The following is a 19,936-nucleotide window of genomic DNA, read 5'->3' as shown; positions in this document are numbered from 1 at the left end:
GTAGTGAACACAGTGCCATCACTTTTTAATTAGCAGGGATACTGAAGTCTCTCTGGCCCTCCCCCCATGCCCCACTCATACTTCCCTGTTACCTCTGAGTGTAGCTGCAATTCTCACAGTAGCTGGGGGGATAATTTTCCCCTTTTTTAATGCAAAGTACTTTGGCCTTGAATGGACAAGTATGACCTATTAGTTTGGTTTTTTTTTTTTTTTTTTTAAAGACCTTCTGGTGGAGAGGAAAAGAGAGACAACTGGTTTGTCAATGCCGATCAACGCAACTGTCTGCATTTTTGGACGCTCCTTGGGGGCATGGCTGTCAGGACTGTCAGATCACCTGTACTTCAAATTTTAAAGCTAAACCATTGATTTCAGACCCCAGATCCATTTTGAAGGAGGCCAGAAAGATGCAAAACACAAGGCATTGTGACGTTTCCCTGGAAAACTGAGACATGCCAATATAAACAAGCATGCACATTCACGTATGTCAGGATTGAACCCCAGCTCAACTCCCAATATCCCTTCTCAAGGAGGTCAGAAAACATGCAACACACAATGCCATGCAAAATCTCCATTGGAAGTGCACATTCAGAACACCTGTCAGCATTGCAGGTATGAATCCCAGCTTGACCCCTGCACTATTTTCAAATGGGAGGAAAATTCAAGCGACATTGCAATGCAACACCTGAGTTAAGACTTCTCAAGCAGTGTGCTTTGCGCAAGTGAAAAAAAAGTAACATACTAAGGAATCCTTGAGGAGGGTATTTGTGGTATATTATTATATTTATTATTATTATATTTATTTGTATCCCGCCTTTTGCCCAATGCTAATGTATTTTAGCTCCAAAATAGCAAAGCAACCAAGGAGGACAAGAAATTCAGCAGAATGAGGTTCTGGCAGAGCACATATAAAAGCATTTCATCTTTGTAGTTGTGCCATAATACAGTCCATAGTTTCCCACCCTGGGACACCTGAAATAGGAAAGTCTACTTAAAGAAGTCTGAACGTTTTGTTCAGTGATGAAATTCTCAGAAAAGGCCTTTTATTGTATGATACAGGGTTTAAATATATATATATATATACACACACACACACACATATATACACATACACACACACACACACACACAAAACAAAAAGGCTCTGGAAATATTTCGCCCAACACTTTTAATTTCTATTGGCAGTGTTCTTTCTAAACACACTTAAGGCCGGATCTACACTACTGCTTTAAAGCGCTTTATAACAGTTATAAAGCGCTTTAACTGCTTTAAAGCACTATAAAACTGTTATAAAGCGCTTTAAAGCAATAGTGTAGATCCGGCCCATTACTTCTTGGATTGACCATAAGCAAAATATGGTCACTTCATCCAGCAAACAAAGGTTTGTCCTGGAGTCATCACAACATTCTCTTCAGCCAGGGAACTTCCGGCAGGGTGGAGGGCTTTGACTCCTCTTTCAGCTCATTTCGCAAGGTCACCAATGACAGTTTATCACAGACCATGTCTCTTATGCCACACAATTTCCAATGAAGTAATGGGCTGCAGTGCCTGAAGTGTAAGACATTTTTAAAATAATTTGTCATAGAGTTAATTGGAAATAGACTTTGAAAACAAAACAGTTACCTGTTCAAAGAGTTGACAGATTAGTGAAATAATGTGAATAAAGTGTGTAGTCTTGCATCCAGAAAACCCACAAACTGCGGAAATATTTGAAAATGGCTGGGCAGATTATCCCAGCTCCAACCCGTTTTTGGACTAAAATTACTTTTCATTACTCAACCTAAAATCTGGTATTGTCCTACCAGTAGGCTGCAGTTCAGATGCTCTGGAAGGAAACTGGAGGAGAATACCAGATGTTAGACTTGGAAGCCCCCAAGAATCATGAACAAAACAGTATATAGTCCAACATCTTTGAAAAGCCAATAAAATCACTGTCTACCCAAGATTTGGATAATTGTTTGTTATAACCAAACTTTTGTGAGTATAGCAACACCTTATGATATTATATATTTTAAGCATTTATATAATGCTCATCAGATATACAACTTCCTAAAGAGGTCTAGAAAATACTGGGGAGGAATAATTCAGTATCTTGTGATCTATGCCAATATCATTTATCTTCATGCTATCCTTTGTTACATTCGCCCCACACCCTTTCTCCAATGCAGTGTGGTTTATTTTTCTTGAACAAGCCACCTTGAGAACCCATGGCTTGTTGTTGGGTTGTTCAGGGTGGTTAACAAACCACACTGCATGGTTAACGATCAATCTTGAGAAAAAAGTGCTGCATTCAGACAACACTATAACCCACCCTGAGGAAAAAGCACTGTGTTCAGTCAACATGAAAACCCACCCTGCAGAAAATATGCTGCGTTCAGACAACATGATAATCATGTTTCAATAACAACCCACACTGGATGGTTAGTGTGTTGTATGAACCCAGCCAATGAATTGACCATCCAGTTAGCTTCATGGCTGAAGCTCATTGTGGATGTGAGTTTGTCTGTTGTACATCCAACCCGAATATATAAGCCCACTCCATCTCACTGTTTATCTTTGTTTTTCATATGAAAACGTATTCTCTGGAAACATATTCCAGAGAGAACAGAAAGATAGCCAGATATTTCATTTATAATGTTGCAAACTGTTGTACAGAAATGACAGAAAAAACTTTTATGAGTTCCATATGAGTCGCTAAATCATATTCCTCAAATTCTTTCATTAAAAAGTCAATGTAACAAATTAAATGTGAGCGATAAAAGCTATCATCCACTTATGAAAAGTGGATTCATTACCATCTGCTTCCTACCACTGAAAAGCTGATGGTTTGAAACATTAACAAGAGAATTTAATTTAACAAACTATTTTGTGTCCTACACATGCTGTATTTGTCTGAGGCCTTTTCCAAATCACACAATATGTAAGATGACAAAGGACAGCATATCCTGTTATTAGCATTCTATGACTTTAAGAATGTTTGCTATCCTCAGATTTACAAGTCAAGGACTTTCAGTTTTTACAGACATTTCAGCAATTGAAGCACTGCAATTTACGATTAAGTAAGCCAAGTGTCAACAAAATCCTATTTATGCAAATAGATAACCAATGCGATCCGATACTTATTTTAAGATGTAAAGCTATTCATCATTACTTAGGTGATTTATGCTGAGTTGACTTTTCTGATTTGGCTGTCTGAAGGGCCTCAGGTGTGCATAATATTATTGGGAATAGAACCAACAAGGAGAGTATTTTTTTTAAAATATTCATACTGTACATGTAGATAAATAAAGAGTAGCAAAAAAAAAAATTTCTTGCATAACGATGATCATTAGCCTAATCAGGCTCTTTGTAAGTCAAACGGATGCAAATCAACAGTACAATTTTTGCCCAAAGTAGTTATTGCACAGAAATAGCAAGGACACATTTGAGTTGGAAAGATTACAGGACAAAGCAAAATGTGTAGTTCATTTACATTGGTGTCATTTAAGCACTGCCCATAACAATCTCTCTCTCTCTCTCTCTCTTTCTTTCTCCTCCCTCCCTCCTTGACTCCTTTTCCTTGTGTGTCATGTCTTTATTAGATTGGAAGCCTGAGGGCAGGGACTGTCTTTTTTCCTAAGTGTAAGCCGCTCCGAGAGCCTTTTTTGGCTGAGGAGCGGGGTATAAGTATGGTAAACAAACAAACAAACAAACAAAATCTGAACCACGAGCAGGCTATCTCAGAAGCAAACAGTAACTGTATATCAAGATTGTTACCTATCTTAATTGTTTATCACTACCACAGGAATAGTATTAAAATGGATATTAGTTAGCTTCCAATTTCCATTCTGATACTATTCCTTGAGAAGGCAGTATTTACAATGCTTGAATTATAAGCAAATAATCAATTTTAGAACAATTCTTCAGATGCAGAAATCAATAGCATATATTTTAATATGTTATTAGTTCTAGGTACATGGACTGAAATGGATTCAAGCATCAAGTGAGCCAGTATCATGAAGTGTACAGTGTGGTATCAGATAGGTGTTTGTGTTTGTTACTTATCATGCCTAGAGATGTCACAAGCATCATCCTATAGACACCTTCTATGACAGTCAACTGCAACCTCATTTTTCAGAACAGCAACAGATACACTTGCTTGGGTCAAGGGGAAAAGTGAGCAAGTTTGTGTGACAGCAGGAAAATTAGATAACACTGGCAATAGAAGTGTTAACTTGCAAGGAAAGTTATCCTGATTCAAAGGAACAAATGGGTATCTATTTTCATTTTTTGCATAAGAATAATCTGGAATGATCCCACAATCTAATGCCTCTGAATCTGTAGGACCAATATAGCTCTAAACTGCCCCCCCCACCTTGTTATTTATGGTTTAGGTTACCTTGGCATTTAAGTTTTAAAAATAATTATAGGCTATCCTTAAAAGGACAATAAGTCAGAAACAACTAATGGCTACGTTACCACTAGTAATGTAAAAAATACTAATTTAAACTATATTTCAATTTCACAAGCTTTCCAGCTCCCCCTCCCAATAAAAATAACACATCTCAGGAAAACAAAAATGCTTCTCCATTCAAATCTAGTCATCAAAACAAAATAATTTAGACATAAAAAAAGCCACTAAACACTCATAGCAATTAACCTTCCTGAGGTTGAATTTATCATCCTTATTATTTCTTAACAGAAGTGCTTAATAAACATCCCCTCAGAATATATTACCTTCTGTGTAGTTACATTTTAGCCTGATTTACAGTATATGACAAAAGTCTAACTATGTCTAATTAAGCTTGATTAACCTCATGGAAAATGAATTGTGCAGGAAAAGCATTTTCAGATTTAGTTTTGCCTCCACAGACCTTTCAAAATTATTAGCTATAAACATTTTTAAAAAGCAAGCTTAATTTCCTTAACTAACGCTGTGCAGTTTTAATTTTAAAAACACAAAACCTAAGATGTGTTTATAACATATGCAGGTAGTTAAATAACACTTTTTAATGGCACTTCTTTGCACCACAAGAGAAGCACTCTTTAACAGGTGTGATTTAGACACACATGCATACAAGTATTATTTTTTAGATCACAGCTTTGAAAGTCTTTCAAACTGTGGGTGATGCTGTATTTCACCCTTCCCCAATCTGGTGTCTTCCAGATGTTTTTGACTACCAGCATTCCTAACCATTGGTCATGCTGGCTGGGGATGAGGGAGTTGACCTTTAAAACATCTGAAGGGTACAAGATTAGGGAAGGCTGCTGTATGGGGTACATATAGACTTTGGAGTACACTTCTTCATTTTTTAAAAGTTTCCAATGTCTACATAAGTGCTCTTGCTGGAATGGGTCATGCTCAGCCTCAAGGGGAGGGGAAACAAAAACTTTTTAAACAAAAGCCTCACAGAGGATCATCAGATGGGGGGGGGGAGATTGCATTTCTTTACTGTTGCTCCCCCCCCCTGCTTCTGTCCTGCAATACTTCCTCTTTCTTCACATGGAGGAAGAAAGAGGAAGTAAACAATGACCACGTGGCCCATTCAGTGGGTGTTTTTATCGCGCTGCTTCCTGCACACAGCAGAAAATGGTGGCTGACAAGTATTACCCAGAGGACCTTCTCTTCTGCTGCTCCCAGACTGCTGGAGGAGACTCATCAACTTAAAAGTCTTTTAGCATTTAAGAAAGCTATTAAGACTGATATCTTCCAGCAGGCCTACCTAGTGGAATTATAGGATTTTTTAGGATGTTTTAATAATGTGTACTATGTTTTTAATCAATTTGATGTATTTATACTTATTGCTGTTCCCTGCCTGGATCCAAATGGAGAGGTGGGTAAGAAATAATTTATTATTTTTATTATTATTATTATTTCACTACTCCCCCCAAAACTCAGATTTACCGGGCTCTTATTTGTTGCGGAAAGACCAGAAGCAGGAGACACACAGGAGGCAGACAGTGTTGTCAAAAGGACCCACAAAAAACTGTGAATGGGCAGTAACAAGCATGGGATGAAACACATGTCTGATGATCCTCTGAATGATGCAGACTATTTGCGGTGTAGGGGTGGGAGTGATGGCCCAAGGTTTTTCATCTCCATTCATGTCAATAATGTGGGTTTTATGGATCTATAGATCGCAATAAAGAAAGTAAAGTAAAATAATGTGGGTTTGTTTGTTTGGAAACGAATTTTTTCAATGAACTGAAGTGCGTATTTTCCAAATATCACTTAGATCCGCCATTAACTGGAAAAATAAATTTACAGTTCAATAAAATTGTTATCCAGCAAGGACCTGAGTTATAGCTTCTTATGTCATCTAGTGTTGTGAAATATTGGTAAGCACTTCCTGTTATTTGCTGGCTAGAGACTGGCATGTCTTCTCTGAGGCCTTAGCTAGACCAGCGGTTATCCCAGGCTGATACCTGGAAACGCCCCTGTGCATCCAGATGACGCACAGGGGATCCCGGGATCAGGGAGGGATCATTCCTCCCTGGCCGCGGGATGCAGCCCTACACTTTGGGGGCGTTTTTTCCCGTGGTCTCAGGCTAAGCCCGAGACCACGAGTGTGGCCCGTTTCTGCGGCTTTTCCCAGCTCCGTGCGAGAGCTGCGCCCATCGGGGCTAGGGTAGAGGGAGCAGGGAAATCAATTTAAAAACAAAACAAAAACCCTTCCTTTAGTCACTCAAGCGCTCATGCACAGCCGGCCCTTTAAACAATAAAAAATAATGGTGAGCGCAACACCTCTCTTCCTGAGGTCTAGCAAAGGCCTGAATCTACAGCAAGGTGGGGAACATGTGACCCTCCAGATGTTGGACTGTAATTCCCATCAGCCCTAGCAAGCTTAGTGAATAGTGAGGGATGAAAAAAAAAAGGGGGGGGAGGTCTAGGAATGGGTGCCATGGTTCCTGGCATAGAAGATAAATTCCTAAAATATTCCCCCAGAGGGTCCTAAGAAGCAGGCAGGAACTTTCTAGCACCATTTCCTACGTCATTCTAGGAACAGGCTTCTATGGCAGAAACAACAGAGCTTATTTGTAGAACACCTTTTAATTTTTCCCCCTGGTGGCAGGAACCACCAAGACAGAGATTTGGGGACCACACATTTAGTACCCGGACTCACTTCAGGGCTGCTTCTGACAAGATGGTTTGTATTGAGGAGAAAACCCAGATACAAAATACATCACTCATGAAGGGTGAATGCATATGTAAGTTGCAGTCCTTCTCTTTAATTTTTTGTGTTGTCCCCCACTTGCATTTGAAAAAGGCACAATTTATACACTCATTCAGTATTTGTATGCAGCTATAAGATTTCTCATAACAAGCGCCTCTCATTTTATATATGTGTTGCATAAATTTATGCTTGGGACCAAGTGCAACAGAGTGTCCAGATACATATACACTGGGTAGAAAGACGACTTGGAGGCCTCTTGGGTTTTCTGTTTACTGAACTCAAGTTAAGGGTAACACTGTTGCTCATGCATATACAATGTCACACCCCTCACTAGTTGAGAGGATGCTCAACTATACATTCATATTATCAGCACCATCAGCCTATTCTCATTGGTCCATGTGATTCATCATGTGGTTAGTAGTGTTGGTGTGTGCTTGTTAGTGCAATCAAACATTCATTGAAATCTTGTAAAAATGCATGTACAAATGCAGCTTCTTTGTTAGGTTAGCACTCAAACCCTATTGGTTCACCTGATGATTTGTGTCACTGAGCTTACGCTCTTCAAGTTTTTTTGTTCTCAGCCTGTAGGAACCTCCTCAAATATCAGACCATTTACTGATCTGTATCTCTGCGGCATTATATAAGAGCTGAGGCCGAGTCCCTGTATGTGGGACCACTCTAGGAGGCACTTTCCGGACGGCAATCTTTGGTTAGTAGCTTTGATTTCCTGTTAGGCGTTGCTTGGCAACCTACAATACAGGTAAACAGTGGGAATCCGTATAACATACGCATGAGATATTTGTCCTAAAAAACCAGAGAAACTTCAGATACCTTCAGGAAATTCATACAATTTTCTGAATTTAACATGCGAGCCTATCCAGTTGCTGGCAGAAGGGTCAACCACCCTGTTCCTAAATACGTTCTCTTTCAATTGGATTTGCTTCAAAGCAAATATGCTGATTGCTGTGGCCAAAAGAATTCTACCGAAGTGACAAATGATACCATGTTCATTTTTTTTATTGCACAGTTAAGAGAGAAACCAGGGAAACAGCATTTACAATGAAAGAACATATATAAATCTGAAATTTTAACACAAGTTACATGTACAGGCAGTTATTTAAAAAAAATCTGTTTGGAAGTCACCCCCGTGAAGTCAATTTTCTTTTATACTCTAGTCACACAATCAAGTTTATATGGATTCCCCTTGTACACAGTCAAAGCATTGGTCCATTTAGCCCAGAATTATCTATTCTGTCTGGCTGTGTTTTTACAAGGTCTGAAGCAGAGATCCTACCTATGATATTTTGGAGATGTCAGGAATTTAATCCAGAACCTACTGCATGTGCATATGTGATGAGCTATTCTCTCTCTCTCTCTCTCGTTAAACCTTTACTAACTGCTTTTCAAGTCATTCTGCCTGAATAAATACGCAGCAAAATGATTTTCTTCTCTAAACCCAATTCTAATTAAATTAAAACACCATTACATATTATTGAAATTTAAATGGATACTGTATGCAACTCCGCTGATTTGAGTTTACTACAAGGACATTGTATTAAAGTCAACTGTCCCTTGGGTCAACCGGCCTACTCCAGAGATAAGTGATTTATAAATAGAAGCCACAGCCTGGTTTCTGTGGAATAGATAACCTTCAAATAAAGCACTTGAGACTAGTTTCAACGGAAAAGGCAGTGATGGAAAGAACTTTGAGATACCTTGATGTCCTAGGTTCTAAAATGAGGGTGGGGGTGGGGTAAAGAACACTGAATGTGGCATGTTCTCAGAGAGAGGGTGTGTATGGGTGGGTGTCTAAAACCAGGTAAAAACCCCTCCCTCCTCTAACAGCCAAGGTTTGGCACATAAGTTGTTGCAGTCTTAGAAGAAATAAAACAACTCCATTGAGAGACATTGTGGGAATGCTGCAGCACTGCCACCACTTTGCTTTGAAGATGTCCTTTCTTGTGGAAATGCTTTGTCTGTCTCAGACATGCTTCCAGGTGTAATGTCTTTGCTCCTAGCTCCTCAGGTAACAATCTCTTTTTTAGTTCTTCCTAAATGCTTGAGTTCAAGGCAAAGGACTTAGGTGGTGCATCCACAGGAACCAGAAAACACACACGCACACACAATGGAGGGGGAGAAATAGAACAAGCATAGATTATGTGTGCATATTTGGGAGAGCTGAACCCAAAAGAGCCTGGATTGGTGGAGAGGGACTGCAGCTCCTCATTGAGACTAAGGTAATGCACAGCTATTGCTAGTCCTTCCTTAACTGATTTTCCATAGCAAGACAAAAAGACAGAAGCAGCTGTGGGAAAACAAGGGAAGGTTACACGTGGAAGATACGGGTGTCTGAACAGTCCATAAAATTCCATGAATGAGGCAGAAGCACCCTACATGTTCCAGTGACAGGGCCTTTTACACATCTGTAGCAGCGCCCAGTTATGAAGTTGCTATTATTCTTAAATATTTGTCAAATGGTTCAGGAAAGAATGTGTGTGTGTGTGTTAAAATCCAGAGATAAAGCTTCCTTTTCTTTTTTCTCGGAAAAGAGACAAATCCTCTATATAACGTCTCCTTATAGTCAATATATCCCAATATGCTCCACAGTGAAGGTTAAATCAAGGAAGATGGGGGGCGGGAGGTTGTACTTAAAACTGCGAATGAAGTCATCAATAATTCTGTGACTTCTAGGAAGAGAGTACATGACATACTCAAGGGACACATTTCCTTCTTACTTTAGGATTAGTGTCTTAAAGTATCTTTCAGTCTAAAGTGACTTTTAAATGGTAATTAGAAAAGTGTAAAAATACCAAAGAGCTTTATTATTTGATCTCCAAAGTATCTGCACTATTAGTAAGTAATCCCTTTGAGTTTAATGTGGTCTAATCCACGGCAACTGTTTCCCCCCCCCCTTCAATGTTTTCTGAATATATTTACTAGTGACATGATGAAATTTGCCTCTCTTCTAATCTAGGTGTTGCTTTGATATAGGAGTCAATGGGACATACGGCCCAATATCATTCACTGCAGCATCAGATCACCAGAGCACAGATTTTTGGGGGGTGGTGGTGGTGGAGATCCAGTGTCTCACAGGTCTCCTGGGCCAAGAAGACATCATTCTGATGCATTATTATTTTTGAAATATGTCTGCAACATTGGGAGGAAGGAGCTCATCCTATCACATTAGATCCAAAAAGTCTTTAGGTTCTTGTAAGCAAGAGTAATGATGCACCACTATATTTGTTGAAGGTGTTAGATCAATGTTCTTTTCACCCAAGGACGAGATCCAAACAGCCCTTAAGCACGACTCCACCATTCCAGCTTAATGGAAATTTGGCCAGAAATTAGCACATTCATATAGCACTGTCTCACTTGTCAGGGATAAGACACAGAGGCAACAATGACGGTGCAAGAATTGCTTAAGCTACAACAACCACATTGTCATAATGTTTAGTGAAATAATGTATGTGAAGCATTGTGAACACTCAAAGTATGCTGTATACATGCCAAACATTATTATTAACATTTAGTGCTTTGCAGATACTTTTTGCAATACCAGACTCTTCCATGCTTTTGAGAAAGGTGTGCAACAGAGAGATCAGATACTATTACTTAAAGAATGCTCTGGATGGAATCAGACAGGCCAACTAGATGTGACCAGGAATTCCATGTCTCTTTTCTGACTCAGATACTTACTTTTAAAAAATGAAAAGTAGCCTTGGAAAGTTGTTATCAGGGGCAAAAGAACAGAAGGGGTAGAAACCCGATTCCCTCCTGTTGTTTGTCTGCTAAAAATAACTTCCTATAGCAACGGGAAAAAGGTAGGGAGAAAAGCAATAGAGGATGCTTTTCAATGGATAAACAGCACAGATTTAAAAGCTTTAAGCAATTTCTGCTTCTGCTGCTCTTTTGATCCCATAGTTTTCCAATATTGCTTTTCATATGCATTTCTTAAAAAAAGACAAAGAACACTATGTCATGTCTAGCTTGGTCTTCAGCAGTAAATATTATCTCAATTTATCCAAAGATAAAAAAAACCCTGTATTTACACTAAAATTGCACATAGGATTTTATAGAGAGAAAGTCAACAGTGATGAAACTACATCCTATAGATATCAAACTGCAGCAGTGTAAACCTAACCCAAATCATACTGAGTCACTGAATCAAGAGAACGTAATCTGCTCTTACCTAGATATCACTTTCTACGGTGACCAGTATTTAGCACACTGAACAACTCAGGATCAATCTGGCACAGCCACATCATCTAAGATAGGCATTCAAAAATTAATCCAATTGAATCCAGCGAATTAAACATTTTCTGAAAGTACCTTCTATTGCTTTTACCATGGATTTCTCCGTTCCTATCCCTTATAAGTAAAAAGCAAAGAAATGATCAACATATTATTGATGAAAAAACAATCTCTTGGTTATATTCAGCTGCCATAACATCCCTTCCCAATAAGAATGACAGCCTTTACACAAATAAAAAAATTAGAAGTTCTAGAAGTTGGTGATAGTTGTATATAGTTATTACATATTGCAGTTCTGTGTTTGATCATCCTAAAACTGATGTCAGTTTTAATTAAATTATGAGTCACTGGAAGTATACATAGATCTCATATATGCAGATTCATCTTTTTCTGGAAGCAAAGATTTAATATGTTGCTCAGAAAGACATATAGGTGCCTGCCAACACTGTAAACATTCATAAATACAGTTAAAGTTCATGCATACAGTCTGAAAGGAGTGCAAACCAAATTGGCTTCAAAACAGTGCTTTTAGATGTTTTAGATTTTAGATGTTTTAGATTTTTAGATGTTTTAGATTTTTCAAATTTCGGGAACTCAAGATTTAATTGCTAATTAAACATTTTACTATGTTTGAACAAAGATTGATATGGACACTTAACCCATCTATTTTAAAAAAAGTAAATCATAACTTTCCCTTGTCTGTCTAACTGACCAAACTGTATTCAAATAGAAATTTTGTTCATAGTCTCTTACTGTCAAAACAATATACATAAAGTACAATTTACAGACACCAAGGAATGTGCTTTGGTGTTCTGGCGCCCTCATTCACCACTCTAGCTTTGTTCCTGTAAAAAGGTGTTACCAGACTTTTTGCTTGATTGCTTTGCTCTTTAGAGCCATAACATCAGGGTCAGTGCTTGACCAAGATTCACTGAAACATGTCTTCAGCTTTTACCTTGGGGCTGTTTTTTCCTCCATTTATTTTTTAAAAAATCCTTCATGGAATTAACAATTTTTAGATCACCATTTTAACTCATGCCTCACTGAACAGCCCAATAATATTTTGTATTTTTTGAGATCTTTCTGCTAATTATTTCAATTTAATATTAAATGGATTTGAAATGTCCAACTTTTTAAAGTGAATCCACTTAAATTACTGGCTGGCTGGATTGTTGTTGGGTTTCCCTAAAACAAAGACAGTTTCATGTGATCAATCTCACACTCAGAATTAACTCTCCTCTGTCAGCTGGAATTGTCTCATGTTTACAAAACTGATTGGCTTGTTATGATTCTGTATTATATTTAGCTTGGTCAGAAAAATGTTTTGCAAAATCCATAATTACGGTGATTAATTTTATAAAATCTACCAGGTTAGCTATTACGAAGTGAACGTTTCTATGTTTTCCAAGGAAGTTGGGTCAACATTGAAGAAATGAGCTTTTGGAGTGGAAACAATCAATAGCTTACATTATAAAGCTCAACATTTTTTTTAAGAACTAAGCATACTAATGTTGGCGGCAAGATCAGAAAAGCCCCCATAGTGGTGTTTTTTAATGTAACAGATTCAACTGTGCCATATAAAAATGAAACTGTGAGTTTTCTAAGCACACATTCAACTACACTTGAATTTACCTGTTACATTATATTGCTATGTAAGATACTACGGTCACATAAGGAATCAAAACAATTTTTCTGATTCTTACCTAGGACTAGAAACTGATCTTTAAAAAATAGTACCCTTTAACTATACAGTTGTATATTCTAACTGCAGTGACAGTGCAACACCTTCTGTCATTTGTGATCAACTAACCAAGCAAGTTTTGGCAAATAGTTACAATAATGCACACCAAAAAATGCATCAAGCCAGTATTTAAAGTCCCCTCTCTACTTGCTATTTCAGTCCTATAAAAGGTCTTCCTAGGGAAATAATTGGCTACTGTAGATGAGAAGATTTTGGAATTTGGATCAAAGCAGAGACTCATTTGTGAATGCAGTTGTCCCCAGTCATGATAGAAAAAGTTGGCAAGTTATCGATTCGCTTTATATTTGGAAGCATCCCTGGGTTCGCTGCTAGGGTTGCTCCAGTCATCAGCTTCTGGAGTGGTCTTGTAATGTCGCCAGGCTGACTTATTAAAAACTGGCAGTCTTTCAAATGACTCACTGGAAAGAGCCTAAAGAAAGAAGAAAGAAAGTTTAAGAGCATGCTTCAGATCCAAACAGTACATGATAATGCAAACACATGTTCTGTGGAGGACTGGGGGACCCTCCAGGAAAGATTTTGGGGGTGCATGGGGGATTGAGGGAGGAGAGGATGGGGAAGACTTGTTCTGTGAGAAGTCTGCTAATGTTGATTTATTTCTGACCCTGACAACAGTGTTGTATGGGTGTGGGTGTGCACACACACACTTATTCATAGTTGACTAGCTGTACCTGGCGTAACATATGCCATTGTAGCATATCTTAAAGTTTATTAATTAAATATCGTGGGGGCGCGGGCTGCTTGGAGGCCACCAATACAGCGCTGTCTGGTAGACCTGGGGGGCAGGGAGGGAGGGGGAGCAGGTGTCCCCCTCTCCCCGGGGTTCCTGTCAGGCTTGGGCCGTAAGATAAGGCCGGGGCCTCGGCTTGCAGCAGGCGAGTGGCCTCCTACCCAGCCACTAAGGGCCCCGGCCGTGCCTCGCTCATGCTCTGGACCGTGGCGCTGCCCCCTTCGTGGGTGGGGGGAGCGAAGAGGCAGAAAGGGGGGGTAGGATTACCTTGGAAAGCCCGGAGGAGTCGGGCGAGGGGCTTAGCAACCTGTATCAGCTGACGTTACATGTTGTTACTGTTGCTTAGCAACCTGTATCAGCTGAAGCCTTTACGGAAACATACCTAAGCGTTTTATATAGATAGATAGATATTGAAGTCCTGCGACTTCCTGATCAAGATGGCATCAGTCCAACTGAAGATAGTATAATCCCATCAGAAAAGCCTTACAAGGAGGAAAAATCTGGAGACCGCTTCAGGTATGCAACGTCCCACTGTCTGTTAGCTGGGGAGATTTCTATCCTACTGTTTTCATTTGAAAACATTTTCTACCTTCCTATTAGTGAGTTACTAGGAAGATTAGAGAAAAGTTTAATAAAACAATGGATGAACTTTGATACAAAAAAAGGGTACTGATTTCCCATTTCAAAGGTCTAACACTTATCTAGGGAAAGGTTCCAAGAATGTGAAGAAATCTTTAGCTTTATGACATGCAGCATATCAAGGGCAACCTTTACCTTATATAGAATACTTAACACTGAATAATGCAAGACTAATTATGCTAAACTAAATGCCTATTCACAATGTCTACTACAAATACATAACATTAATACATACTGTATGCACAGATGCTATGCCTTTAGCCAGTTATGAGGCTTTTATAGTCATGCAGGGAAAGTAACCACAGTCTTACTGATTGTGTCATGGAATTACCTTCAAATAAATTACAGCATCAGTACCGACACCTTCCATTGAGTACAGTTTGAGATCTCCTTGAAAGTATCTAGCATAAAGACGAGAGATCGGCAGACCATACCCATATCCAGCCTAGAAAAGAAATCACTGATGTTACACACAGAGAATGTCTTCACCCACATATTCTTCTCTGGGCTCTCTTTTAGGAACAATACCCTGTTCTGTGTGCCATCAATCAAGTAGCACATGGAACAGAGTATCCACAGTAGTGGCCCCTATTTTGCAGAACAGCTTTCCAAGGGAGGCCACTAGTCTCCATTGCTCACTATGTTTCACTGGAGGGTGAAGAACTTTAATTTCTAAAAACTTTTTTCAGGTTTGTTTGATCCAAGGAACATTTTTTAATCTGTACTGGTTTTAAATATGATTATTTTATAGCTCTTGTTGTTATTTTTAGATTTGATTTCCTTGGGGGTTGACTGCTTATTTTCTTAAATGATTTTTGGTAAGGTGTTGATTTTTATAGAAAGGCAACAACAACAAAATACAGTAAAATGTTTAATTTGTAATGGTAGTCATTATTCACCTTTCAAACTTTAGAGAGCCTATCAATATTAAGGGTTTCAGGCCATAGAAAATAATTTTGAATGTGGAAAGAGAGAAAATTCACAATCACATAAAACTACTTTTTAACAACATGCACAAATGAACAGCAAATCTGACTGCAGAGATTTTAGAATGATGTGGATTGTGTTGTGCTCCCAAGGATGCCGTTACATTAGCAGAACTGAGAGTGATCCATAAGCCATCCAAACAAGTTGATAGACTTTCAGGACTCTCCACAGTGGCAGTTAGTGCTGCAATATCCCAGTCACTGCTCAGTGGTGCTGAGATTCTGATGGTAGTTTATTACTTGGGATTGTTATTCACAGCAGTCTCTAAACACAGGAGATGTGGGAAAAAGAAAGAGTTGGAACTGCATCCTTCAGTTAGTCTATTCTACTAGATCAATTATTGTTGATAGCACGAAGCAATGAAAGATAGAAGAAAGTTGTAGAGAAAATAAGACTTGCAATTTTGGCAACAGAAAAGAATTACAACGATGTATAGAATGCTCACTATGCTGCAAGTATGTTTGGTAGACACAAATGCCTTTCAAATAAGCAAAAATGTGTACCATATACTACTTGCAAAGGACTTAAAGCAATTATATTCAAAGGACTGTTTCCTCAAGCCAACTGGGACCTGGTCACCTTACACCTAAGAATGTGTGACATATCAATATAAAACATATATTGAGATAACTGTAGTCTATGGCATGCAATTAGTCATGAAACTGACAAGCATTTGCCTTCTAACATGGCTCTGTCTTGCCTTCTACTACATAACTAAGAACATGTTTCTTGCTTAGTCATATAAACGTCACAACAGTGGGTGAGTTCACACACCACACAAAGGAACCCTATAAATAAGCCATGGTGGGAGGGTGGCTTGTCCATTAATCCTGACAGGTGACCACCCACTCAGCAGTTTGCTATGGCTTCTTTCTGCTTCAGTCCCTCTCAGTCTTTCCGGCTGCTACCAGCATGTCCAGTCCAGATGTAATGTTCTCAATGGAAGTGTGCTGGGATTTAAATGCTTTCCCCACATACCATGTGGATATCCCAACCAACCTTCATACTTTGCAGTTTAAGCATAGTGCAATTTTATATCTGCATCTAAGAAAATAATTGGATTGTCTTTGCAACCAGAGTAGGAAGTCAGTGATTATAGTGGGTTTCCAAACTTTGATTAGGACAATCCTGGTTAGCACTGACCATGGTTACTGCTGATGCATTTATTTATTTAAAATTATCCCATTCCTCAGCCATAAAGGCTCCCAGAGCAGTTTAAATACAATTAGTAAAACAACATAAGCCTTGTCCTCGGGCTTAGAATCTAAAATTATACAACACATAAGGAAAAAGAGATGGGGAGGGAAAAGGAAAAAATTAAGTAGACTTTCAGCAGGGCTGGTGGAATGGCCCCACTTTCCCTCTCATTAGCATCTGTTATGTCCTGCTAGAAGTGACAGATATAAAGCTACACAAAAGTTTCTGCACCCATTTAACATTTTAGCTAAGATTAACTGTTTCTTACTTTACATTTTGCTCTGTGATACAGATATTAAAGCACAGAATGCATGTGCTGCTTATCATTCAAGAATAGTGCAGTGTATTAGAAAGGGCTGTGCAATGCTTTTTAAAAATCAAACTTATGGAAGCGGCAAAAGGGAAAGGATCAGACCCTTGTGTAAGCTGGCACATGTGCAAAGCACATGTATTTTACAGATATCTGATACTATAGAGAAGTATAAAATATAAGGTTAGAAGGGGCCTTGCGGATCAGATTTACAGGACTACTATTACTAGGGTTACTCTTCTTTCCTTTTTCGAAGACAGAACTGTAAGGAGATATGGTCTTGAAAAACCCAGGGCGAAACTACAGGTTATGTTATCTCACTTTTGCTTAAACCGGCCACTTTTATTTGGAAGGGAAAGAAACAGGGAAGCCCAAATCTGGAATGTGCTCCTGGTCAAGGTTGCAGGACTGTGCTATTTTCCTTCTGAAAACCTGTCTTGAAAGCTGCTGTTTACTGTTTTACAAAAAATGTCTGCACCTTATAGACCAAACTACTTTTAAAATTTTAATAACAATATTTTAATACTTTAAATAATATTATTCAATTTAGACTCTACTAGAGTTATATTATGTCACTGATAATGAAAGAAAACAGCTTGTGTTGACATATTCCAGGCACTCTTGAATGAAACGGATTATCTAGATCCATTTCAATCGGGTTTCAGGCCCGGTTTTGGAACGGAAACTGCCTTGGTCGCCCTGTGGGATGACCTCTGCCGGGAGAGAGACAGGGGGAGTGCGACCCTGTTGGTTCTCCTGGACCTCTCAGCGGCCTTCGATACCATCGACCATGGTATCCTTCTGGATAGGTTGTCTGAGCTGGGAGTGGGAGGTACTGTGTTGCAGTGGTTCCGCTCCTAGTTGGATGGCCGATTCCAGAAGGTGGTGCTGGGGGACTATTGCTCTGTGCCGTGGCTCCTAAGCCATGGGGTTCCACAGGGCTCTATCTTATCCCGTATGCTGTTTAACATATACATGAAGCCGCTGGGGGAGGTCATCCGGAGATGTGGACTGAGGTGTCATCAATATGCGGATGATACCCAGCTTTACCTTTCCTTTTCATCAAACCCAGGTGAGGCAGTGACTTTCCTGAACCAGTGCCTGGGCACGGTAATGGACTGGATGAGGGCTAACAAACTGAGACTCAATCCAGACAAGACGGAGGTACTGTTAGCGGGTGGTTCATCTGTCCGGCGAGGTGATGTTTGCCCTGTCCTGGACGGGGTTGCACTCCCCCTAAAGGATCGGGTCCGTAGTTTGGGGGTGCTCTTGGATCCAGAACTGTCACTTGAGGCACAGGTGAACTCAGTGGCAAAGAGCACCTTTTATCAGCTTAGGTTGATATACCAACTACGCCCTTATCTGGACAGAGATAGCCTAGCTAGTTATCCATGCTCTGATAACCTCTCGTTTGGATTACTGCAATGCGTTATACGTGGGGCTGCCTTTGAAAACGGTCCGGAAGCTTCAGCTGGTACAAAATAGGGCAGCCCGTTTACTAACAGGGACTGGCCGGCAAGATCACATTACACCATTCCTTTTCCAGCTTCATTGGCTGCCAGTCCAGGTCCAGGCCCAATTCAAAGTGCTGTTATTGACATTTAAAGCCCTAAACGGTTAGGGGCCAGGTTATTTGAAGGAATGCCTCCTCCCATATATACCTGCCCGGACCTTAAGATAATCTACAGGGGCCCTTCTCTGTGAGCCCCTGCCAAAGGAAGTGAGGCAGGTGGCTACTAGGAGGAGGGCTTTCTCCGCTGTGGCACCCCGATTGTGGAATGAGCTCCCCAGAGAGGTCCTCCTGGCACCTACACTGTACTGCTTTCGTCGCCAGCTGAAGACCTTTTTATTCTCTCAGTATTTTAACACTTAATTTTAACTTAAAATTATATTTTACTGTTTTAACTTTGTATTTTAATCTTATATCAATTTTGCTGCGTGGTTTTATCCTGGTTGTGCTTTTTATACTGTATTTTGTAATTGTGCTTTTAACCTGTTGGTTGTTTTATTGTGGTTTTAATTTTTGTGAACCGCCCAGAGAGCTTCGGCTATTGGGCGGTATAAAAATGTAATAAATAAATAAATAAATAAATAAAATATTACAAACTTGTTTCTAGAGATAAGAGAGACTGAAACTGTGGATAACATTTGCTGCAAAACAGAACTTACCAAAGGTACAGCTCTCGATGGCTCCAAACTAGGCCTTGGAGCAGTTGAATACATGTAGTTAAATAGGCGATCTATTTTTCTCAGAGGCACACCACCACCTTTATCACTTATCTATAAAACATAAGAAAAAAACAAAATGTCCTCCAAGGACGTGACACAGTTTATGTCACTAGGAACAAGAAGCATTTATTTAATATTTACTGTTGTTCCCCACCTCGATCAAAATGGAGAGGCGGGTAAGAAATAAAATAATAATAATAATAATAATAATAATAATAATAATAATAATAATAATAATTGCATAAATATCAAAGGAAAGAATGTCTGTGTACAAGCAGCATCCACCATGTGACCTATGGACTGCATCAACATTATTTCAGATCTACAGAATAAGAGTCCTATGGCCAGAAGATTAACGAACTTTAGCTTTAACGTAATTAATGAACTTTATCCTAGTTTTATTGTGCTGTAAGCAGAGAGCAGGAATGAACAAGATGGCTCATGTGAAGGGGCCTGTTCAGTTCATGGAGTAGCTAAAAGCTGTAACGGAATACAAAAGATATTCAGATCTTCTAGTCAGAAGGACTGTGGGGGGCAGATTCCTCTTCAAGTGGAAGTTTTCTCAATTCTTTTTTATATGTCTACCTTACCCATCCCTAATTCAAATCATGGTAATCTCTGAAACTGTCTACCTCTTTATATAAACTAGGCTATCAGCAAATTAGACCCCAAATCAGAAGTAC

The 19,936-nt window shown here is 39.3% G+C and overlaps 1 protein-coding gene across 1 annotated transcript in view; it reads right to left on the bottom strand.

The window, feature by feature from the left end:
* Window positions 1–10,585: 10,585 nt before the first annotated feature.
* PDK3 (pyruvate dehydrogenase kinase 3) overlaps window positions 10,586–19,936 on the bottom strand; it is a 52,314-nt gene continuing 42,963 nt past the window's right edge. Inside the window, exons 9-11 of the mRNA XM_063126489.1 lie at window positions 19,194–19,304; window positions 14,862–14,975; window positions 10,586–13,573 (exon numbers count right to left, since the gene is read on the bottom strand). Of these exons, the coding sequence (XP_062982559.1) occupies window positions 13,430–13,573; window positions 14,862–14,975; window positions 19,194–19,304 (369 nt within the window). The 3' untranslated portion in view covers window positions 10,586–13,429. The remainder of the gene's footprint in view (window positions 13,574–14,861; window positions 14,976–19,193; window positions 19,305–19,936) is intronic.

This window comes from Elgaria multicarinata, chromosome 5 (genome assembly GCF_023053635.1).
Source record: "Elgaria multicarinata webbii isolate HBS135686 ecotype San Diego chromosome 5, rElgMul1.1.pri, whole genome shotgun sequence".
Taxonomy (NCBI): domain Eukaryota; kingdom Metazoa; phylum Chordata; class Lepidosauria; order Squamata; family Anguidae; genus Elgaria; species Elgaria multicarinata.
This window is presented reverse-complemented; position numbering and strand designations above follow the sequence as displayed.